Here is a 24,644-nt window from a genome sequence, read left to right as displayed (position 1 = left end):
CAAATTCAGGGCTGAAATCTATCAATTAGGAACAAATAAAACAGTTCAAAGAATCAATGAAACCAAGAGCTGGTTCTTTGAGAATATCAACAAGATAGACAAACCCTTAGCCAAACTAACTAAAAGGCAGAAAGAAACTATCCAAATCAACAAAATCAGAAACGGAAAGGGGGACATAACCACAGACACTGAACAAATGGAAACAATAATTAGGTCTTACTTCCAAAGTCTATATGCCACAAAATTTGAAAATCTAAATGAAATGGATAATTTTCTTGACTGATTCTGCATGCCAAAGTTGAATCAAGACCAGGTAAACCAAGTAAATAGTCCTATATCCCCTAAGAAAATAGAAGCTGTCATCAAAAGTCTACCATGCCAAAAAAGCCCAGGGCCAGATAGTTTCAACACAGAATTCTACCAGACCTTCAAAGAAGAGCTAACACCAATACTCTTCAAACTATTTCACAAAATAGAAACAGAAGGAACACTACCAAACTCATTCTATGAAGCCACAGTCACCTTGGTACCTAAACCTCACAAAGACCCAACAAAGAAAGAGAATTTCAGGCCAATCTCCCTCATGAACATCGATGCAAAAATACTCAACAAAATACTTGCAAACCAAATCCAAGAACACATCAAAGATATCATCCACTACGACCAAGTAGGCTTCATCCCAGGCATGCACGGGTGCTTCAATATACGGAAATCCATCAATGTGATCCACCACATAAGCAAACTGAAGAAGAAAAACCACATGATCATCTCCTTAGATGCTGAAAAGCCATTTGACAAAATCCAACATCCATTAAAGAAATGCTCAACCTCATTAGCCATCAGGGAACTGCAAATCAAAACGACCCTAAGATTTCACCTTACACCCATCAGAATGGCCAAGATGAATAACTCAAGAGAGAACACATGCTGGAGAGGTTGTGGAGAAAGGGGAACTCTCCTCCACTGCTGGTGGGAATGTAAACTTGTACAATCACTCTGGAAAGCAACCTGGAGCTTTCTCAGACAACTAGGAATAGCGCTTCCTCAAGATCCAGCATATACCCAAAAGAGGCTCAAGTACACAATAAGGACATTTGTTCAACCATGTTTGTAGCAGCGATATTTGTAATAACCAGAAGCTGGAAACAGCCCAGATGCCCCTCAGTGGAGAAATGGATACAGAAATTGTGGTACATCTACACAATGGAATATTACTCAGCAATAAAAAACAAGGAAATCGCTAAATTTGCAGGAAAATGGTGGGATCTGGAAAAGATCATCCTGAGTGCACTATCCCAGAAGCAGAAAGATGCACATGGTATATACTCACTCATACAGACAAATAATATAGGATAAACCTACTAAAATCTATACACCTAAAGAAACTAATCAAGAGGGAGGACTCTTGCTAAAATGCTCAATTCCTATCCAGAAAGGCAAAGAGGATGGACATCAGAAGAAGGAGAAAAGAGGGAACAAGCCAGGAGCCTGACACAGAGGACTTCTGAAAGGCTCTGCCCTGCAGACTATCAATGCAGATGCTGAGACTTATGGGCAACCTTTGGGCAGACTACAGGGAATCTTATGAAAGAAGTGGGAAACAGTAAGATCTGGAGAGGACAGAAACTCCACAAGGAGAGCAACAGAACCAAAAAATCTGAGCACAGGGGTCTTTCCTGAGACTGACACTCCAACCAAGGACTATGCATGGAGATAACCTAAGACCCCTGCACAGATGTAGCCTATGGCAGTTCAGTATCCAAGTGGGTTCCATTGTAATAGGAACAGAGACTGTCTCTGACATGAACTGATTGGCCTGCTTTTTAATTACCTCCCCCTGAGGGGGAAGCAACATTACCAGGCCACAGAAGAAAACAATGCAGCCACTCCTGATGAGACCTAATTGACTAGGATCAGAAGGAAGGAAAAGAAGACCTCCCCTATCAATGGACTTGGGGAGGGGCATGCATGCAGAGGGTGGAGAAAGGGAGGGATTGGGATGGAAGGAGGGAGGGAACCACAGGAGGGATACAAAGTGAATAAAGTGTAATTAATAAAGAATTTTTAAAAAAGAAAAAAAAAGAAACTGCCTTAGACTGGAAAACATAATAACAACAGAAATTGATTTCTTTTTCTTCTGTAGGTTGGTTAGTTAGTTAAGATCAGGCTGGTCAGTGTTCATGAGATATATTAAGCGCCATGATGTTAGGGGTATCTGAGCTTACCTTTCTTATATATGGCAGTTTGTTGTGTTTCTTCATGGTCCTGGAAAAGATTGAACTCTCTTTCAGGCCCCTTTCTATAGGCGATGCATTCTGTCATGATGGTGAACTTTCTGGCTTGTTATTTCCAATGACCCCCAACTCTCGATATCATCATTGCTTCAGAACTGAAGATTCAACATAGATTTGGAAGGACACATATCCCGACATGATACTCCACAAACACAAACTAGAACTGCTTACCATTAGATGAGCCCTGCCTGATGGGAGTCATTACAGTTCCACTGACAGACCTCAGGCAGGACTCAAGAGCAAGGAGTCAAGGTAGGAAGTCCTTACGTAAGGTCTGAGGACATACCAGCTATCAGGGTCATGCTGAGGCCAAGAAGCAAGGTAAAATATTTGCTGGACCAGATTGATATGAAAGTATTAACGAATAAAAGGTACTTTAGGCAGACACACAGCACGTGAATGCTGAGAGTCCCTCACCTGACAGCGAGTGGGATCCATTTTTGTTTTTGTTTTTATTGTTAATAGTTTATTGAGAGAAACTACTCCTTAACCTACATATTCATGTTTCATAGTTCAGGAACACGGGTCAGTGAGGAACTTCTATGGAGGGCAATCCAAAGGATTCTTTGCAATCTGAAATCACTTTGCACTCTGAAAGATACCAGCCTTCATCATCTCTTCAAAATCTTTCATGGAACCATAATTTCTGTAGAAATCTGTGTATGCCTTCTTTGTTCAGCCACACCAACCTTACAGGAATTGGCAACTTCCCTGGCCACAATGAATTCGTCAGCAATATGAACCTGCAGACTCCTGGCCAGAAGACTGTGCATCTGAGGTTTTGGCAATGCACCAGAACTCATGGTAGTGAAACTCAATCTCTAGACCAGGCTGGCCTTGAACTCAGAGATTCCCCCTGCTTCTGCCTCCCAAGAGCTGGAATTAAAAGTGGGCACAACCTCCCCCGGATCAATGTGTTTATGCTCTTGCTTGCTGGGGCAGCATTGTTGGAGAGACAGCCCTGAGCCATCTCTGTGGGGGACACATGTCTACCTTACCTTTGCCCTAAGCCTTCTTGTCTCACTCCAGCCTGCCAGTAGAGATGAAATGGTGATTTGTTAGACACTGTGGAAAGTGGTGGGTTGGTGATGTATAGTGATATATGGGTGATATATTGGTGATGTATGGGTGATCTATGAACTGACACCACCTCCACCACCACAACCAGACAGAATGAGAAAAGGCAGCAGAAGAAAAATGTACTAAATACACCTTGGTAAGGCCACAGCAGGTGAGGACCTGCAGAAGGGACTGCATAGTGAGGCTTCGAGAGGGTGGAAGTATTAGAACACATGAGGGAACGGCTTAGTTTTATCCTGTGGATCATTTGTTTGGAGTCTGTACCTGAGGGCACAGGTTGAGTTCTTGCTATCTAATTAAGTAGTACATTTTTCAGCACTAGTTGTCTCCTAAAGCTGGACGTCTGAAGCAAGGTGCTGTGGGTCATTGGAGGTTAGCCTTAAATGTTTGCATAAGATAGCAAAAGTATCTGGGTCAGGCTCCATGTAGTCGGGATCTGACTGGTAATGTGTGAGGATGTTTTTAATGCTTTTACGTTTGGCCTTTTTATGCCTATGTATTAGAGTAACGAGAAAACATTCTCTCTCACTCTCTTAGTCTCTCTGTCCTATACAAACAATATACAATGCATACACCCACACATACATAAACACACATATCACACACACATGCACACACAATCAACAGATCCGCAGTAGGATACATGAATTGATTTCAAAGGAACACAGAATTGCATCCTGGGAAGATCTGATTTAGCTCTCTCATTGCTCAGGCTGTGTGTCACTGGAGACAGTCCCTGGGGAAAGTGGCCAGGGTTTATGAAGTGCTCATTAGCATATATGCACTTCCATCTCAAAACAGCAGCGAGAACAGAGAGGCACCAGGGCTGGAGCAAAGCTTTAGTCTGATGTATAGTTTCAATCAAGCAGAGCTTTGGGCTTGGAGGCAGAAGGATTGCCACACCTTTAGGCTGACTGGTAGCATAAACCCTGCAGTGGCTGCTGCCTGAGAAGCTGACAGAGAAGGATGGAATGTCCAAGGCCTGCCTGGTGTTGAGTGAGTTCAAGACCAGATTAGATGTTGAGTGACTTTTCCTGGGGAACAACAAAAGCCTATTCAACCCATGCTGAACCCCAAGTGCTTACTGTGCTAACATTGGTAGGCCCTGGGAGAACGGAGACCATAAATTAGGAGGACTAAAGCCTCATGTGACAGCCACCTTTAGTCAGAGCATTGGGCAATTTATACTCTGAGGGCTGAGAAGACTCAGCTGGGTAAACACAAGGACAAGCCGCCCATGGCAAAAACTTCATGTTTTCGGATACAGGCCTATGAACAAATGACAATAGCCAGCTGTTAAGAATAATATCAAGTAAACTCACTCTCATCTGCTACAGTTGAAAGACTCGCCTATTTCATACCTAAGGGTGTAGCCGTGAGACTTCTACTAAGGTAAGATAGGAAACATGGAGAGATTGTGAGCACTGAACTGTTCGGTTCAAAGAACATAAACAAGAAGACAGGGTACTTTGTTTTGCTGTCACATGGAAGGGCATCAAGCCATAGAGAGCTCTCAGGTAATACTTCAGAAAGGAAATGAATGATTAAATGAATTAACGAAATAAATGGATAAAAGCAAGAGTAAACGCGGGATCTGACTTCTTCAGGAGTTCTTATCATACAGGCTTGTAGGATAACCAAAGCTTCCCTACTCACATGGATCAACCTTCTACTTTCGCCATTAGGGTGCGGTTCGCATAGCAGCCACCAGAGAGCGCGAAACGGCTGGGTTTCCCGTACGGAAGGCTTTGAGAGAGGCACCGCGAGGGGAGGAGCCTACTGGCAGGCGCCCAGCCTGATGAGCCGGGTAGAACGGCAGGCGGAACGCAGCATTAGGGTTGGGGCTGTTGCAGTGTCAGCCGGAGCGGTTTGGGAAGTGCACCGGGTGAAGATGGCGGCGGAGCGGCAGGACGCGCTGAGAGAGTTCGTGGCAGTGACGGGCGCTGAGGAGGACAGGGCCCGTTTCTTTCTGGAGTCAGCCGGCTGGGACCTGCAGGTAGCACCGCGAGGCGGGACGCTTCGGGCGGGCTGGGGAATGCGCGACGCGGAGTGGGCGCCTTGGTCCGTACCCGACCGAAGCGCATAGTCATCCCTGCGGCCCGGGCCCTGGCCCAGGCCTCGTGGTTTCTGGGTTCGCTTGCCACGCTTCGCCAGCCCGGCTTGGGAGTTGAGGGACCCGGCCGGACCCGGCCTGCTCTGCAGGGCCTCAGTTATCCTGCGGGCTCACAGTGTTGGCGAGACTTTGGGCGCTGCCGCAGTCCGCGTGGAGGAGTCGGCTGGGGGCGTGGCTGCCGCGACGAATGTCGGAGGGTGGCCGGGTGGACCCGAGAGACGGGCTTCCACATGGAGCCCACTTCGGACGCGGTGATCGTCCAGCTCCGTTTCCGCGGCGGTGCGGTGCTGGTGGGAGGAACCGTACCCCGGAATCAGCCCACGCCCCCCATCTTGCCTGGTTATTGGGAGAATCTACCCGTGGGATTGTGGCCCAAGCTTGGGGCCTCTTCACCGTTCCTAGCAGCTTATATAAAAAAATGGAGATTTCTTGGGATTTACTGTGTTGTTTACTGGCATATGGTAAATGGTCACTAAGTACTTTATTGATTAAGAAGACAAGATAAGCTCCACCAGGAAATGTTGCACACTTAAGATGTTTAGAGCACATGCCCATCTCTCCGTGCTCAGAAACACACAGTAATCAATGTTAGAAAGAATTGATTGCATAAATGTCCTTGGCCAACCTACATCTTAGGTACATGATGATGGCTACTATTTCTTGAGTACCTACTGGAAGCCAGGCACTGTTCAGCATTACAAAATGTCTCATTTACATGTCTCACATTTTGCAGCTGAGACTTTGGAGGATAAGTAACTTGCTGAAGACCTCACTAACTACTAATTAAACAGGTAAAGACTAACCCTATGTTATGAATGAGGAATAGGACCCTCAAAGGGACGCAGAATGTGCTCAGTGTGTGAGCTTTGGACCTTAAGCATGTCTGCTGACTGCAGCATTTAAATAGCTTCCCAAACGTTAGGGATTTTTACTCCTTTAATCCTTTTGGCACTCTGGAGGCAGAAGATCTCCAGTTCAAGGCCAGCCTGGTCTACATAGTTCCAGAATGGACAGGACTAAATAGAGTGCCCCTGTTTAGAAAGAAAAACCAAAAGAGATCACATGCTCTTACAGGCACGGTGAAGCCTTTGTACTGAACAGAAATAGAAAATAAAAAGAAAACCTTCTGTCCCAGTAGGTCATCTGAACTGAGGCTCTTAACCTGTGAGCTAACTTGGCGACCAGTGCCAGGACTTGAATTTTTAGGTCCTCTGTTAGTTCAGTGCAAGTCCTAAGATGGCACACTACTTCCCAGCAGGTTGGTTATCGTATGCTTCAGACTGATTGTCCCATACAGCTTATGTCCTCCTATCTTGTTCATCATCTGTGGACAGGAGCTGCCTCCTTCATCTCTGTGAACTTCATTGTTCTGTTTCTTAGACTTATCTCATTGTGTACAAAATAAGTGATGAATAAATGCCTACTCATTGAGTTGGTGACAGTCACAGATGGCCAGAGGACTCCTGTGTAAAGGACTTCCAGGTGGTAAAGCTAAGATGACTGTGCATTAATCTTAGTGATGGTCTCATTTAGTGTTAGAGGGTTGGTGGGACAGCATTCCCATTTCACAGAGTAGGAAGGAGGGCCTCACAAAGAAAGGAAATGTAGCATCTGTTCCTATACTGCATCACTTCTACTTATTAGAGCGTAAGAGTAAGGGCCTGAGCCTACTGCCTGGGGCTGGAGCAGACCCCACTTCGTATCCCCAGAAATTGTTCCTATTCTACCAGCTATAAAGAGACGATAATACTAATTAGGAAGTTCTGAGTTGGATTAAATTAATTAACACATAAATAGTATACAGACAAACCTGGAATACAAATAATAAGTAGACGGTGGTCTTATTTTATGTTTTCCAGACTAATCTTATTTATTATCTTTGTTTCCCTTAGTGGCTGGATTTTTTTTTTATTTTTTTCAGGCAGTGTAGAAGTTAACAGACTGTCAATTACTTTTCTGTCTAATCTTTACTTCCAGGTTTAGGACATCTTATTTTTAGTGTGGATTATGTCTTTATGTTTTTGTTCCATTGTCAGGTGAAAGATTGGAGGGTCCTAAGGTTCTCTCTCTTCATTTCAGATTGCACTAGCAAGCTTTTATGAGGATGGAGGGGATGAAGACATTGTGACCATTTCACAGGCAACCCCAAGTTCAGTGTCCAGAGGCACAGCTCCCAGGTAAGACCAACTTCGGTTACTACATGAGTATTTCCAGAAAGGGACTTTCTGACTTGAAAGAGAGGTCAGGCCTGGAGTATGAACCAAGGGCTTTGAGGATCTAGTTAAAGAGAACTCGGGATCACAGGTCTATTCTGTGTTGTTGTTTTAAATGTACTTGGTGCTCTGTGTGTGTATTGTGGGGGCCAGAAGAAGGCATGGATTCCCTGGAACTGGAGTTAATGGATGGTGTGACCCACCATGGAGCCACATGGAACACATGGAGATCTGCTGGGACTTGAACTGGAGTCCTCTGGGAGAACGTTTGGTGCTCCTAACCACGGAGCTATCTCTCTAGCCCCCACTTAAGATTTCTAAGGGCTTTCTATTTATGAAGTGTGAGGAACGACTGTCTCATTTCTGGAAGTTTTCATTCCTTTAGGAGTGCTGTGAACATAGATGGCGTGAATGACTTTAGGAGTGCCCGTCACCCTTTAAGATGATGGTGGAAATAAACACTGCTTCCGAACTTGACTAGGGAAGATAACATTTGTTTTACAGCACCTTTCCTAGACCTCTGGCTCCAGTGGCCAGTCACTGTTAGGATCTGCATAGGAGGAGAATGTTGGTCTCTGCAGATGCAGTCAGGGATTCAGACACAGAAGTGTCTGAACTCCCAGAACTCGTGTGCTTTTAGTCTAAGCACTTACTCTCTAGTGTATGTTTTAGCCAGAAAATTTTGCTTGGTTTGAATTTTACTCTAGAATGCAGAAAGACAGTTTCTGTGCTGTGAAATGGTGAATTCTCTCGGAGAGCCTGAGCTTTAAAGTACATTTCTTCACTTTGAGAAACACTAACAGCAAATCTCATTGGTTCTTCATGTCTTTTCATGGCTTTTGTTTCCACAGAAGAGAGATCATAGGAAAGTGATCTTTCAGTTATTTGGAGGTACAAGGCTATGAAATACTGATGAAACGTTGTAATGTTATTGCCTGAGGGGTGGGTTGCAAAGGTATGGGCTGCTGGCAGAGGTGGCTAATTTGTGATCCAGCTCTTTGATTCTACCTTTTTTCTGTTGGGTTATTGACATGTCAGAAGCAAGTGGATCTCTGCCACCCTGTCTTTAAGGAAAAAAACAAAACAAAACAAAACAAAAACCTTTATGTAGCACTTAGAACATATATGTTGCATGCTATTATTGACACATTCCACAACAGGCAGACGGGCAGACATGTGTCTGTGAAAGTGTATGTGTGCATGTGAGAGAGAGGGAGAGGATAAAAGTAAAACAACCAAGGAACTACAGCTTCACATTAGCATTACGCCTGAAAGGAATATAAGACTAGACAAAGCCCTGTTGGTCTTAACTTACTGTTTTGATTAAGCCCTAGATTTGATAGTGGGCTTTGGTGAAGCAAAGAAAGGAAAAAGGGTGTGGTTTCTTATGTCATTGTCTTTGTTTAGGAAGAAAACGCTAACTGAATTTTCTCAGGAGAAACTAAACTGTTTCTCCTAAACTAAACTAAACTAAACTAAACTGCTGGTACCCCAAAGGAATTTTTTGGTAGGGTTGGGGAGCAGCAGCTCTCCAGCCTTTAACCTGTTACAGGATGCTGCGCCTGCTGTTGGCTGATTCCTGGTCACCTGTCTTCTGCCTTCCATGTTGTCTCTGATGCTAAGCAAGAACACTCAGTCACTGAACTCTTCGTTTGACTCTAGAATGGGGCATTTACTGTGGAGCCCTTGAGCCTCTAGGAGGAGTCTGTAGAAAGAGCAGATGGAAGTCTTTACATTGAAATAAGTGTAGGTAAAGGTTTAACTATCCTATGGCAGGTATCTTCTGGCAAGAGATTAGATTCTCTCAGCACCTGATGTGTTTTGCATAACTTGCCGTGGGAGGAAGTCTAACCTCAGTGTAAACCATTGTTTTTACTGAGTACTTAGTGCCAGCCCATGGCACTAAACTTTATACACAGTTTTTAGTTGTCAACCACCCTGTGAGGTGAGTCCTGTACTATCCTCCTTGTATAGATGAGAATACAGAAGAGCTAGGATTCTTCCCCAGATGACACATGCCAGTCAAATGGAGATTAAAATCAGAGCTATTTTGCTTCCTGAATCTCAGCTCTCAGCTACAGCATGGTGTTTCTCATGGATGCTCAGAAGTCCTTCAAAGTTTTCCTTGAATCTGCCTTCCTCATCTTAACCCCTTTCCTTTCCTTTTCTTTTCTTTTCCTTTCCTTTCTTAAGATTTGTTTACTTATGCATTTTATGTATATAGATACTTGTCTGCACGTACACCTGCACACCAAAAGAAGGCATCGGAAAGTTGTGAGCTGCCACGTGGGTCTGGGAATTGAACTCAGGACGTTTGGAGTGAGTGCTCTTAACCACTGAGCCATCACTCCAGCCCTCCCTCTCATTTTCTTAAGTCTTTTGTTCCAGGCAAGTTAAGTTCTTTGATGACCCATCCCTATCATATGTATGGTACTTTTATGTTGGTATCCTCTCTAAATTGCTTTACTGGCTCTCTTGCTCTCTGCATGTCAATCTCAGTGCACATCATGTTTATCTTCATCCTTGTTCTTGTGCCGAGCAGCACACCACAGCTTTCTTTGCAACTCTGGTTGCAATTCTAATCTGTTCACTCTAGCCATATCCATGTACAAAAAAGGAATATCTCTCCTGAGTTGTCTTGAATGCTTTTTCTTGACAATTTAATTGAAACTTTTCTCTTTTTAAATAATTTATTTAATTTTATTTTATGTGCTTTAGTGTGAGGTGTTAGATCCTTTGGAATTGGTGGTACAGACAGTTGTGAGCTGCCTTGTGGGTGCAGGAAATTGAACCCGGGTCCTTTGGAAGAGCAGACAGTGCTCTTAATCACTGAGCCATCTCTTCAGCCCCTTAACTGAAACTTTTCATCTTAATAAACTGAGAAGTAGAAGAGTTTATATTTCACTCACCATCTGTCTATTGGAGCCAGAAAGCCCCACCTGTGTTCTTTTATACCCTTCAGCAGTTTCCCTCTCTAGCATTTGACTGAATCTAACAAGAGGCAACAGGCAGTTTATTTCTTTTATATATTTCTGGCTGGTGTGGAATATTCTTTGTAGACCAGGCTGTCTCAAACTCACAGAGATCCGCTCGCCTCTGCTGGGATTAAAGGCATAAGCCACTATGTCCGACATGGCGTTTGCTTTCTAATCTTTCATGTCACAGAATCTGTACTTGCTAAGGTTTCAAGACCTGCATTATTTTCTCCCCTAACATTACACTGTTTAATAGGCTACCACTGAGCCTCTTGTAGATATTTAAATTAAGTAAAGCAAATTTTCAGTTATTTATTTTCACTCACTGCATCAAGGAGGGACTTTACATGTAGCCTAGGCTGCCTACATATAAAGAAGTTTGTTACCCTTCTGCCTCAGCCTCCTGGGTGCTGAGATGAAAGGTGTGTGCCACCATGCTTGGGCCTAACCATACTTCAGATGCTGAATGCCCCAAACAAATGTCTTGTGCCTTCCTCTTAACCCCTGAGCCATCTCTCCAGACCTCCCTTTCATTTTCTTAAGTTTGTTACCCTTCTGCCTCAGCCCCTAAGTGCTCAAATGAAAAGTGTGTGCCACAATGCTTGGGCCTAATGTGTATGTGTGTGAACTGTGCATGCCTGGGGCCTGAGGAGATCAGAAAGGGGTGTTGGATCCCTGGAACTGGAGTCACAAATGGTTGTTAGTCACCATATGTATGCCAGGGACCAAACCTGGGTCCTCTGCAAGAACATCCAGTGCTTTTAACCACTAAGCCATCTCTAGTAGCCCTCAATGGTGAGTTTTAAAAGTAGTGAATACTTCATTCTCCCATTCCCAGAAGAGCTTCAATTGCATTCCACTTTACCTCAAGGTAGCATTCACTAATTGTCAGTCCTGTATGACCTTAGCAAACAAATGCCACATCCTTTGTTATGTGAACCGAGGTCAATCGACCATCTTGTGTTGTCTTCACACCACATCTCACCCTAGTTTCCAACTCCCCAACTGATCATAGGTGTTGCTTTCTTTAACTATCCCTGAAATAATGTTTGTTCCTTTTTGTCTCCAGTGATAATAGAGTGACATCCTTCAGAGACCTCATTCATGACCAAGATGAAGAGGAGGAGGAGGAAGAGGGACAGAGGTAAGACTTTGCAAGGGAGCACAGCTTATAGGAACTATATAGTGGTGTTTAAATCACCTAGAATAAGGCGTGGGGCACGTGTTTACTATTTGCCCACCATCAGCTGCCGTGTGTAGGGGGTATAATAGCCTAAGAACAGTTTTCTTCCTGGAGTTTAAAAGAAATTCCTGTGCATCCGTCCATCATCCCCCACCACACACACACACACACACACACACTGTCATGTTTTGTTTGTTTTTGTTTTCTTCGTAATTATTTCAGTAAGGTGTTTGTTGATGAATATTATGGGGAGAGAAACAAAATCTCTACGAATGGAAAAGTTACCTTATAATATCACAACGCAGAAACAGCCAAGTATCTACTTGTGGTATGTGTTATCCATGTACATAAATTCCATAGTAAGTAGAAAAATGGGGTTGTTAATGTGTATTCTCTCAACACAATCATAACTGTTTTCACTTTTAGGACTGTTGTAATATAACTTGTTTCATTGTGGAAAATATGAGACTCATAGAATGGAAGTATAACATTTATCTGATAATTACCGTTAATATTTTGGTATGTTTCTATGTAGTTCCTATTCTGAGTGTAACGTGTTTTATGTGGTGAAGATGATTTTGTTTTCTCCTATTGGATTAAGCAAGGTCTTAGACACTTTCTGCCAACACTGAATTCCTGTGTTTTCCATGACTTTGGTAGCCCATATGTCCAGTGGTTATAGTGTGTCCATACTACTGTAAATATCAGTGCTGTGAGCATCTTTGTGTATTAATCTTTGGCCCCTTTTGAATTATTTTCTCCCAGTATTTAACGGTATCTCTAACAAAAACACCATGTCAAGAACATAAATACTTTTAAAGCTGTTGATCACAGGCTCCCAGTTCTTAAGCCAAGACTTAGAGATCCCTTTACTTAGTGCTTTCAGTCCAGGCAGAAGTGTGCTTCCCTGGATTGAACAAGAATAAGCTGGCTGTAGCCTCGCTTCTCAGGCTTTTCTTTCCATGGGTCTGCTTTGGCTACCAAGCATTCCTCAGGGAGATGAAGATAACCATTGTGGAAATGCAGTGACCTCACGGTGGAGGTCTGAGAAGTCGTGTTCTTTTCATGCATGTACTGCTTCACATTACCTCAGGATTTTGCTATTAAATATGCTGGAGACTCGAGGATGTTGGTAATTTCAAGGTTTTATACTCCTGAAGTAGAAGGCATGATCACCTGTGTGACTGCCTAGCTCACAAATACCACGTCTTCCTTTCCCAGCCTGGTCCCAGCCTCCATTGTGACGTTCTACTGTTTCACACCTGTATAACTTCCTTGGCCCCTAGGTACTTGAGACCTGAAACACCATTCATTGCCAGGGCCTAACTTTTACCTCCTATTCTAGGGTAGTTGTGAGGAATTACAAATCAAGATTAATTTTTACAAACTCCCACTGATGCCTTTTCGAGACAAATTGCTGAATTACTTTACGAATGATGAGGAAGCAGCTACATGATTACTTATTTCAGATTTAAAAAAAAAATAGTGCTAACCTAATCTGTAGCTGTTCTTGGACCACTAAAGTACCTAGTGTGGGTATCTTGGAGCTTGTTTTGAGGCTGGAGCTTCTCTGGCTTCTGGTATGTCTCCTAAGGCTCCCAGTGTGCATCGTAAGAATGGCAGGTGAAGTGAATTTTGGGGGAGTTCGTGTGTGGTGTCAGTCTGCCTGACCTGTGTACATTGCTCTTCTTATTTGCATACATCTGCTGGTTTGAACCTGGACCCTGACTTAAGGAGCAGGTAGGTAGGGCATGTAATCCTTCTCTCATTTGAAAGCAGTGAAGTGTTCAAAGCAGTACACTGGCCTATTACTCAGGTCACACAGTGGCAGAGCCAGGCCTGGATCCTAGCTGCTTGTACTAACTGCACCAGCACCATTAATCCAGAGCTCTTGGAGTTAGCTGCTTCTGACTAGGTCCACAGCTACCCCCTCCTTGAAAGGGGTCTCCACATGGATGATCCCCGCTGAAACTCTCCTGCATTGATGTGCTGTTGTGCATGCCTGGAATGTTCTTCACTCATCTCTTTACCTGATAACCTCATCCTCAAGAGAGCCCAGGAGATACCTAGGCAGCCTTGGCTGTCTTCCCTGTCTCATCTTTCTGCCACCACCACCGTTGAGCCAGAGACCTTCCCTGGCTTCATGTCTGCTCCACTGTATCATGCCTGCCTGATCCTTACATGTGTTCTTGTTGGCCAATAAGTTCCTTATAGACAAGAGGCATTGTACTCTTTGCTTCAGTGTGCCCGGAGCCTGGTTGTGACTTTTATTCATTTTTTGCGATTTGGCATTTCTACACAGGTTTTATGCTGGGGGCTCCGAGCGAAGTGGACAGCAGATTGTTGGCCCTCCCCGGAAGAAAAGTCCCAACGAGCTGGTGGATGATCTGTTTAAGGGTGCCAAAGAGCATGGGGCTGTAGCTGTGGAACGAGTGACCAAGAGCCCTGGAGAGACCAGTAAACCGAGAGTGAGCATAAGGGTTATCATGCCCAAAGGAATTGAGTTCCGCAATAGAGAATGAGTTTTACTTCCCCCTAACAGTGATTGGTTTGTTTTTTTTTTTTTCATTTCTTCTCCTATATAGAAGACTAGTACGGCCTGTGTTCTGGATCAGAGCTTGAGAACACACCTATCCAATTTGACAAACTTAGTATTGTCCTTTCTTTTGCTGTAATTAAAGTAAATGCTGGGCTTTTGGAGGGGGTGCAGGGTGGGTTGTTCGTTGTTGTTATTTTTTTGTTTTTTTGTTTTGTTTTTCAAGACAGTTTCTCTGTGTAATCCTAGCTGTCCTAGAACTCCCTCTGTAGACCAGGCTTGCCTCCAGCTCACAGAGATCCCCCTGTCTCTTCCTCTTGAGTGCTGGAATTAAAGGTGTGCACCATGATGCCCAGCTTCATTACCAGTCATTATGTAAAAATTTCTGATCTTGGGAAAATCAGAAAGTCATTGGTGTTATCCTATACCGAAATTCCTACATAGCCATTATTGCAGAGTTTAGTGATAACTGTTCCCTTTAGCTGGGCTCCAGCTTTCACTTCTTACCCTGACCCTGTGACCAGTGAGTTTGATATTCTGTCGTTAACAAGACTGATCAGAATCTTGCCTTTCTGCCTTATCATAACTGTGTCTTTGTAACTGAGTAACTCCACCACTAAGGGTTTATAAATTTGTTCTTCACAGCCCTTTGCAGGAGGGGGCTACCGCCTTGGCGCAGCACCAGAGGAGGAGTCTGCCTATGTGGCAGGAGAAAGGAAGCGGCATTCGGGCCAAGATGTGAGTGTGCCTCCTTGGAGGCGCTTGTGGATTGTTCATTGTGCCCATTCCCGAAGGGACTGGACTGGTCACATGTGTGAACAAGCAGCCTCTGAAAGAGGAGCCTGCAGAAATAGTGTCCTTGCTTTGATCCAGACAGGGACTTACATAAAAATGAAACAGTTTTCACTTTGTGGGCAGAGGGCCAGGGCAAAGGGTGAAGAAGAGGATAGACACAGGAGGGTTTTTGAGTGTTCTTTGGATCTCAGGAAAAGGGGCAGTGTGTGTGTGGGGGGGGATTCTCTGGTAATTTGGTGATAGTTGAAGAACTTCCTTCAGAATGCCAAAGAAGACCTGAAATGTGAATGGATTTGGTTGGTTGGTTTTGTTTGGTTTGTTTCAGTTTGTTTGTTTGAGTCTTATTTTCCACATACATAAATACACACACTCCTTCCATGTAATAATACTATATAATTTTGAGTGTTTAAAAATTTTAACATGGGGCTGGAGAGGTGGCTCAGTGGTTAAGAGCACTGTCAGCTCTTCTAAAGGACCTGGGTTCAATTCCCAGCACCCACATGGCAGCTCACAACTGTCTATACCACCAATTCCAAGGGATCTGACACCTTCACACTAGTGCACATAAGATAAAATTAAATTATTTTTTTAATGTTAACATTATGCTACAAAGTACTTTATCATAGCATTGTGTACATTTCATTTCTGTGATGTATATTTTAAATCACTTTAGTCTTACTTCCAAATGAAGTCAAGCAAGAAGAAAGTAAAACTTTTATAGACTTGCAGCAGTACATTACTTGTTAGCCTTTCAGACCCTTGTCTGTAAGTGTGTAGAGGGAGTTGTTGACAACTTGTACATACCTTTTTTTCTTGATATTTATTTGTAATTTTTAATTATGTGGCGAAGGCATATACACATGATTACAAAGGCCAGAAGAAGGTGTTAGATCTGTAGGAGCTAGAGTTGCAGGCAGCTGTAAGCCACCTGACATGGGTGCTGGGAACCAAACTTGGGTCCTCTGGACGAATACTACATGTTCTTAATCACTGACTCCAACCCCAGAATCATTTTTAATAACTGCAAAATAGCCGAGTAGTAGATTTGACACTGGCGTTGACTATGGCACAAGGTACACATGAAACACAGTGGCAGGGATACAGTTAGGGAGCCACAGCTGTGATTGAGCCATCTCAATCACCTCACTAGTGAAGTCTCCTTAGAACAGTCTGTTCTTTCTAACCTGAGTCACAGCATGTTCCTAGTTTAGGTTGGTGCTTACAGACTTGTTTATTGATACCCCTTTTCATGTACCTAGCTGTCTGACTGTTGATGTTTGTATACTGATGTGGTGACATAGTAAAAACCCACTCATTTGAGGGTTCAATTTGTATTTTCTAGGTTCCTATCATTGTAGCTAACTGCTTATTACCTCCTGTTGTCACAGGTTCATGTTGTGCTGAAGCTATGGAAAACTGGATTCAGCCTAGACAGTGGTGAACTTAGAAGCTACCAAGACCCCGCCAATGCCCAGTTTCTGGAGTCTATCCGTAGAGGGTAAGCAGAAAAGCACACGTTCATCTCACTTTAGTGAATGAGATGTCAGGTCTGAAAGGAAGAAACAACATTTATTAGAAAAGTAAAGTTACTAAAACAGATTTAGCACAACTGACAAAAAGAGTCATAGATCACTCCAAGAAACTTTGTCTGTTTTTTGCCCTTTGCCTTGAGGCAGAGATAAGTAGCCAAATAAATAGGCTGTGCTGTGACTGAGAAGGTGGAGACAGCCAGGTAGCCACATCCTTAGCCAGAACCTATTGACTTCAGCATGACTGGTCTCCCAGTCCTTGGGCCATTGGAGTGTGAGTTGCTGTGCAGCTGTGGTGGCGGGGTCCTTCTCTTCTGCCCAGTTGCTTTCCTCATGAACGGCTTCAGGGGTGTTAAAAGGAGACAGGGAGAGATAGACAGTGAAGGGAGAAGGGCTTGAAAAAGTAAAGGGATTAAGAGGTTCTCACCCTTTGCACTGTTCTAGTTTGCTTTCTGTTTCTGTGATTAAACACATAACCAAAAGCAACTTAAGGGAGAAAGGATTGTTTTTTTGTTTGTTTGTTTGTTTTGTTTTTTAGCTTACACCCTTCAGTTGGCAAGGTGCTTATTTCTTATATAGCTTTACTCACCTGCTTAGAGACGGTGTGTTCCTCAATTTGCTAGGTGTTCCCACATCATTTATCAGTGAAGACAGTCTCTGAGACATGCCCACAGGCCATTCTGGACAAATCAGTTTTTCTTTTTTTAATACTTAATTTTTTTATTTATTATTTATACAGTATTCTGCCTGCATGTGTGCCTGCATGCCAGAAGAGGGCACCAGATATCATTATAGATGGTTATGAGCTACCATGTGATTCCTGGGAATTGAACTCGGGATGTTTGGAAGTATAGCCAGTGCTCTTAACCTCTGAGCCATCTCTCCAGCCCAACAAATCAGTTTTTCAGTTGAGGTTCCCTCTTCTCAGATTACTCTAGGTGGTATCAAATTAACAATAGAAACTTAACCATGACACCCTTTTTGCTAGTGTGTCCATCCTTCTCACAGTGAACTCTGACATTACCTTTTCCTTCAGGGAAGTGCCTGCAGAGCTTCGGAGGTTAGCTCACGGTGGGCAGGTGAACTTGGATATGGAGGACCATCGGGATGAGGACTTCGTGAAGCCCAAGGGAGCTTTCAAAGCCTTCACTGGCGAGGGCCAGAAACTGGGCAGGTGAGAAGCTGTGTCGAGGGAAGCTAGTCAGTCAGTCCCACCAGCCAATCCTGTGTTCTCACTGTGAAGAAATCCTTACTGGATAGAGTAGTTGAGTTTGTTTCAGGGGAGGAAGAGTAAGGAGAATATGGGTTCTGATTTAACTCTCTACTCATCTTCACTTGATAGCTGTGTGGCCTTAGACTGCAGAGCCTCGGTTTCCTCGACCATAAATTAAGACTGATGAGAGGCCTTATCCCACAGTTGTTGGGAGAAGTAAAGGAGCTGATGGCATGTAGCACTGCTTGGCATGAGCAGTAGGTGTGATATAACTGCTGCTTTGACTCAGAATCCTGAGTATTGGGGAAGCTGCAATCTCCAGGATGCTGTAAGCCTAGAATAAGCATGCCGTGGGGTTAAGGAACTTCCAAGTTCCTACCCAACACTGCCTCCCAGGAGTATTGCTCAGGATATATGGAAGCACAAGGACATTATAGCCCTTGGAAAGACTGCTACTCCTTTGGAGATAAGACACTTAGTGTGTAGCCAAGAAAAAATTGGAACTGTTGCCCCCAGCTGACCTTATACTCAGGATCCTTCTGCCTCAAAGTGCTGCAGTTAGAAGCATGTACCACCTATCACAGCTAGGTCCATTATCTTTTTCATTATCCAGAATAATTAGGATCTAAAGGTCCATTTTTGTTTCAGGTTTACTTCAGAAATAAAATAGACCTGAGATTTGGGGGTTTTGTTTTTCAAATTATATATAAAAGGTTATATTGTATAGTGAATGGGTCCTTTATCTCAGTTTAAAGGCATTGAGAAAATTCTTGAGTTGTGTTGAATATTTGTGATGATTTTAGGCTTCACATCCATTCCTTTGATCAGGAGCTTACCCAACAATGTGATAAAGGCTGCATGTAATTCACAATTGTAAGCACCAGGAATGCCTAAGGTGCTCCTGGAAATGAATGGGGAGTTTTGCTGCTCCCAGGCCATCTGCAGCAGTGGTTTGTGAGGGATGGGACTGAGTCTCAGGATTTGTGGTTGTTGAATAAAGAAGCTTAGCACTAGTTCATTCCATTGTGAAGGCGTTAACGAAAGCTTTTCCCATGAGAGAGGCTTCCTTTTCCTTGTGTTTTCAGAGAGACACCAAAGAAAAGCCTCATTATAGACCTTAACCCTCACCTTCCCTGCCCATGGGTGAAATTTCCTTACTGCCTTGTAGGTGACTAGCTGTTCTGGATTGCAGTGGCTTAAGTGAAAGCAGTTCTCTAGAGACTAGGCAGAGGGCCTGTCCTGTGAACAGATGGGCATAACTGCCCTACAAAGTACGTAGAGTGGTTTAGACTAATGTTCTGTGAGCAGGTTGCTCTTATTTAAACAATCATAAGGCTCAGAAATGGAGTGTCTGCCTTCTCTCTTGTCTTTTCTGAAAGAGCATTTAGAGCTTATGGTTAGAGCTAACACCTCATAAGTGATTTTGGTCCAGGATTCTGATGACCTTGAAAAATGATAGTGTGCAAGTGTTTGAAGTTTTCTGCTGTTTGTTGTGTACTGTATTAACCTCTCTCAAACCCATCAAGTCTAGTTTGTTGTTGTTTAATTGAGGAAACTGAGTCTTAGGGTCAGGTTCTTCAGATCTGCCTAATTTGTGTAGTTCCAAGGCCTGGCCATGATTTGAGAGCACAGGCTAGACCCAGATTATACCCTGGGTCCTCCACCTCAAGTCAGTGCTTGAGGTCTTTACCTCACTGTGCCTCGGGTTTCAATTTTTTTTTTTTTTTTTAAATACTGGAATGCAGAAAAAACTTGAAGCAGGCAGGAGAAATGGGTCAACAGTTAAAAGCACTCAGAGGTCCTGAGTTTGATTCCCAGCACCTACATGGTGGCTCACAACCATCTAATGATATCTGATGCCCTTTTCTGGCATGCAGGCATACATACAGATAGAGCACTAATAAGTTTTAGTTAAAGAAAAAAAATTATTCAGTGTGACCATATTGGGAAGAAGATGAAAGAATGATTCCCATGCCCAACCCCAAGTCCTTTTCAAGATTTTGTTTTAGATTTTGAAACAAGGTCTGACTTTGTAGCCCAGGCTAGCCTTGAACTGGTACTAAACCATCTAGCCAGCCTGAGAAAGGATTTTTAATATCAGGGTATTTTCAGAAGTTAGATTTAATGAAAGCTTGGCTGGTGTGATATACAGGCTGTTGAGAGATACTTCTCTTTTCCTGTCTCTAAGATGGAGATAATTTCCATCTCAAATGATACTCATAATGGTTCAAGAAAATTGTGGCTGAAAAGCCCAGTCATTGGTGACCACAGCACAGAGTGAGTAGAGGTCACTGTCAGCGGACTCCAGCCACCTAGTAGACACCAGGTGCTGGAATAGCACTCTTGACTCCAGGCTTAGGAGTGACTGCTGCTCCTGGTGAGCCGCAGCCTCTATGGAATGTCAGGTAGTGAGGCTCTTAGAGGTCAGAGATGGGCTCCTGAGAGCCTAGATGGACAGTCAATGTGGTACTTGCCACTGTCCAAGGCTTGGATGTTACAGGCCAGGAATCTGACATAATGTGAGCTCCTCTCATATATGTGAGCATGGTTGGTATGCTTTGGCTCCACTTTTAATTCTTTCGGCCCTTATGTCTTCACAGAAGAGGATGTCCACTTCTTGGCCATTCTTTGCTATTTTTGTTCCTGGGTAGTGTTTCCTAAATAGTTCCATGAAGTGCTTTTCTGCAGGGGTTAACAGATATACCATGTAAAAGGACCTGGTATTGAGTCTCTTGAGACCTTCAATTGGTTAGTGGCTAGTAATGGAGCTGTTATACTGTTATATTCCCTGAACTTTGCAAATTTGTCAAGGGACTAGGGTCATGTGAAACATACATTGGAGAGTACTTTCAGCTGGGCATTATTCCTTTGTAAATATTTATTTTCTATTATTTTTAGTCATGTGTACTTGTGTATATTTGAATGTGGGTATGTGCATGTAAGTGCAGATATCTGTGGAAGCCAGAGGTGTTGGATCTCCTGGAGCTGGAATTAAAGGTGGTTGTGAATCAGAAACTTAGCTCAGATCCTCTGCAAGAGCAGTATGTGCTCTTAACCTCTCATCTCTCCAGACTCCTCTCTTTTTATGCCGTAAAGAGGAAAGGGAGGATGAGGTCTGAGAACTGACCTAATTAGAAGCTTTGTGCTAAGATGAGTGAGCTTTCACCTACTGATCTATCTTCTCTTCAGAGACCAAGGCCAAATCATCTGCTAAAAGAAAGGCTGGGCTGGTAGGTGATTCAGAGAGCAGGAGAGCTGCAAATGGCTGTAGAAAAATGAGAGCCTTACGTGTATTGTATTTGTCAGCCACACCGAGTACATATGTAACTCTTCCTTTGACCCTCACTAAAACGTACAAGGCGAGCATGTGTAACCCTTGTTAAAAGTCCTTGCTACCGAAAGTCTTGTACTGAGAGCTGGGCATGGTAGAACATGCTCGTAATCCCACCACTGTGGAAATTGTAGCTGGAAGACTACCATATGTTGTAAGCCAGCCCAGAACTATGCAGTGAGTTCTAGGCCAGCATGGGCTGCATAGTAAGATCTTGTCTCAATAAAAACAAAAATAATGGAACTTGAGTAGCCCAAGGCCACACAGCTAATGGGTGAATCTGGACCCTGGTCCATCTCATTCTTAAGATGTTAGTACTAATAACGGACAGATGCTCTATCCTATTCATTGTATAATTAATGCCATAGCTGACCTTCAGGAATCCTTACTTCACCACTGCCATACATGGGCACATATGAAACGCACTTATGAGTAAGTTCATACTATAGCAGTAGTTCTCAACCTGAGAGTTGTGACCTCTTTGGGGGGTGGTCAAACAACCCTTCAACAGGGTTCACCTAAGAATATAAAAAAACACAAATATTTACATTATGATGCATAACTGAAAAATTACAGTTGTAAAATAGCAGGGAATTTTTTATGGTTGGTCATCACCACAACATGAGGAATTGTGTTAAAGGGTCGCAGCATTAAAGGTCAAGAGCCACTATACTAGAGAGTGCCTGCCTAAAGAGCATAACAACCAGTTGCTTGCCAGGTTTTACCAAGGCTGCCTTAGTCACAGATTTGGAATGCATCCTCCAACAACTTCACTGAGGCTGGACTTCCTTAGCCTCACAGCAGTCTCATCTCTGCCACCACAGGCTGTCCTTTCTCTAGCCTTTGTCAGATAGAACAACCAGGTTGAGCACTTGACCTGAGTGATTGTTGCTTGCTGTCTGAGGTAAATTCCTCTGGACAAATAGATTAGGTTTATGATAGCAGGATTCTACCAATCTTAGTCATTGACAACAGCATTAAATTCAGGTTCAGGCACATAGCAGTTGCTCAGTGAGAACCCAGAGAGTTCTGCTTGTGAGGACCTTGTTTCTACACTGCCCTGATGCACTCCTTTCCCCTCAGCACGGCCCCCCAGGTACTAAACACCAGCTCTCCAGCCCAGCAAGCAGAAAATGAAGCCAAAGCCAGCTCGTCCATCTTAATCAATGAGGCAGAACCTACCACAAATATACAAATCCGGCTTGCAGATGGTGGGAGGCTGGTGCAGAAATTCAACCACAGCCACAGGTACCTCCTCTATCTGAACTACCTTTTGCCCATAGTATCTAACTGTCTAATCCCAGAGTGTCCCGGAGTCCAGCATGGATCTGTGGGAAGCATGCAGCTGTTCTCCCTCTTGGACACCATCTACCAATCCATGCCTTCCCTGAAGGAGGCAGTGGGTTGGGATGATGAATGTATAAGTACCTGGGTCTGTTCACATCTCAACTATAGGTCTCATTCCCCTTCATCAGGATTAAGCCACCGGGTTCCTTATTCAAAAGAAGTACCTTTATGATTTTTTTTAAAGATAGGGAAATTGATGCATCATGGAATGAAGAGACTAGCAGGGGAGGTGCTAGGGGCTATTACCAGTGAAGACGCTTGGCAGCTCCTTTCTCTATAACAGGGCATCTAAGTTTCATCCAAGGTGGGCCAGCTAAGCCAGGACTCAGGTGTGGGCCATTGAGAAGTTTGGCAGTCCTTGAGTGCCAAGCAAATAGGCCTTTGGGATAAAAGTATAAAGCACCCAAAGATCTTCCCAGATTTTTCTAAAAATGTTCCTAATGTTGGTGCTTCCCTCTGAGAGGGTTGTGACCCATCTCATCAACTAGTTACTGCTTTAGTTTCATCTCACTGGTTAACCCCACCCAGTGACAGCCTGTGCACAGTGTGGGTGAGGGGCCTAAGCTGCATTTTATATGTCCATGAGCTACTACTACATAATAGCAGAAAGACACTTCTGTTGACAGAGTATAGGGAAGATTACTGTTCCCAGTGACTTCATCCTTGTGACTCCCAAGTGCAGGACAGTGTCTGAAGGGGGGTTTCCTAAGACTAAGGAGTTGGTGACATACAATTGAGAAGTGCCCCCATAACACCTAAAGAAGAGACATTTGTCCAGCTGTGATTCATAGTCTGTAGGCATAGGCAATAGTCAGATGATCCAGAAGTGTGTGCTGACAGCCGGTGCTATGGCAGGATGGGAGCAATGAAAGGCAGCCTTCTTTGGTAAAGAGTCCTGAAGTAGAATAGGGTAATGAAATGAAGACAAGAAAGGTGAGTGAAATAAGGCAGGCCTTAGGACTTCAGGAAGCTTGTCCCTGCCAGGAGGAGGGAGCTTTAGGCAGGGGAAGGAATGAGCCTGATGTGCTTCCACATGACAGCTTTGGCTGCTCTGTAGAGAAGGGATGCAACAAAGCAGGCATGGTGAGAAGGAGCCTCCAGATGTTTTCCTCTTCCCAAGGGCCAGGGTTGGGGACAGCAGCAGAGAACCCTGCTCATTACCTCCCAATTACCCTGCTCCTCCAGGATCAGCGACATCCGGCTTTTCATCGTGGATGCCCGGCCAGCCATGGCTGCCACCAGCTTTGTCCTTATGACTACCTTCCCAAACAAAGAGCTGGCTGATGAGAACCAGACCCTGAAGGAAGCCAACCTTCTCAATGCTGTCATCGTGCAGCGGTTAACATAACCGCCTAGCTGCTGCCTCACCTCCCTGTGTGTCTCCCATGACTGCAGCCATGCCCATGGGATCACCCTCCCACCCCTATACACGCCCAGCCCTTCCGGTGCCACGTCTCATCCGTAGCTCTGGGTTCTTAGACTTCAGTTGGACATTTGTTTTCTCTTTAAGTTGTATTTCCTGGGTTTTTGTGATGATCAATGGACTTTAAAGAAAAAAAAATAAAAACAACCAAAAAAGTTGAAGAAATACCACCAATTCTGTTGTGTAGAAATTCCCAATGGAGGGGTATTTGATTGCTAGAAAATCTTACTGTGGGGCATGGTAGGGGGACTTTTTTCATCCTCTGCATGAAAGTTACTCATCTCCTGCTGTGTTCTGCTGCAGGTGGCTGTGTGGAAGATTCTCCCTTTATAGAGGAGGAAGGGGAGCACGCAGGAAGGGACTACAGCCACCCCCTTCCGTGAGAACATCTCACTTGCTAAATGTCCATAGTTCCTTTCAGTGAAGATGAGCACCCTTTCAGCTCCCTCATCACCCGCACCGGTCCGCTTGGTGTGGCCTGCTTTCTGTCTTTGCCTTTTTTATTTGAAAGCAGTCTTGTGTGGCCCTGGAAGTGGAGTCTCCCCCATTGGGATGTGCCACATGACAACCTAAGTTGAGTTCAGTTAGCATGTCTGTCTAAGAGAAAAGCAG

The 24,644-nt window shown here is 44.0% G+C and overlaps 1 protein-coding gene and 1 pseudogene across 1 annotated transcript; one reads left to right on the top strand and one right to left on the bottom strand.

Annotated features, from left to right (window-relative positions):
• Nucleotides 1-2,873: 2,873 nt before the first annotated feature.
• LOC132653544 (cytochrome c oxidase subunit 6C-like) lies at nucleotides 2,874-3,097 on the bottom strand (annotated as a pseudogene).
• A 2,044-nt stretch (nucleotides 3,098-5,141) lies between these two features.
• Nucleotides 5,142-24,197, top strand: Nsfl1c (NSFL1 cofactor). Its single transcript, XM_060383104.1, has 9 exons — nucleotides 5,142-5,370; nucleotides 7,567-7,664; nucleotides 11,745-11,819; nucleotides 14,161-14,326; nucleotides 15,040-15,132; nucleotides 16,578-16,687; nucleotides 17,755-17,892; nucleotides 22,346-22,510; nucleotides 23,795-24,197. The coding sequence occupies exons 1-9, from the start codon at nucleotides 5,173-5,175 to the stop codon at nucleotides 23,955-23,957; spliced, it is 1,206 nt and encodes a 401-aa protein (XP_060239087.1). The 5' UTR covers nucleotides 5,142-5,172; the 3' UTR covers nucleotides 23,958-24,197.
• Nucleotides 24,198-24,644: the final 447 nt, after the last annotated feature.

This window comes from Meriones unguiculatus, chromosome 4, assembly GCF_030254825.1.
Source record: "Meriones unguiculatus strain TT.TT164.6M chromosome 4, Bangor_MerUng_6.1, whole genome shotgun sequence".
Taxonomy (NCBI): domain Eukaryota; kingdom Metazoa; phylum Chordata; class Mammalia; order Rodentia; family Muridae; genus Meriones; species Meriones unguiculatus.
Note: the sequence above shows the minus strand (reverse complement) of the source record. Positions and strands in the feature narration are given on the sequence as shown.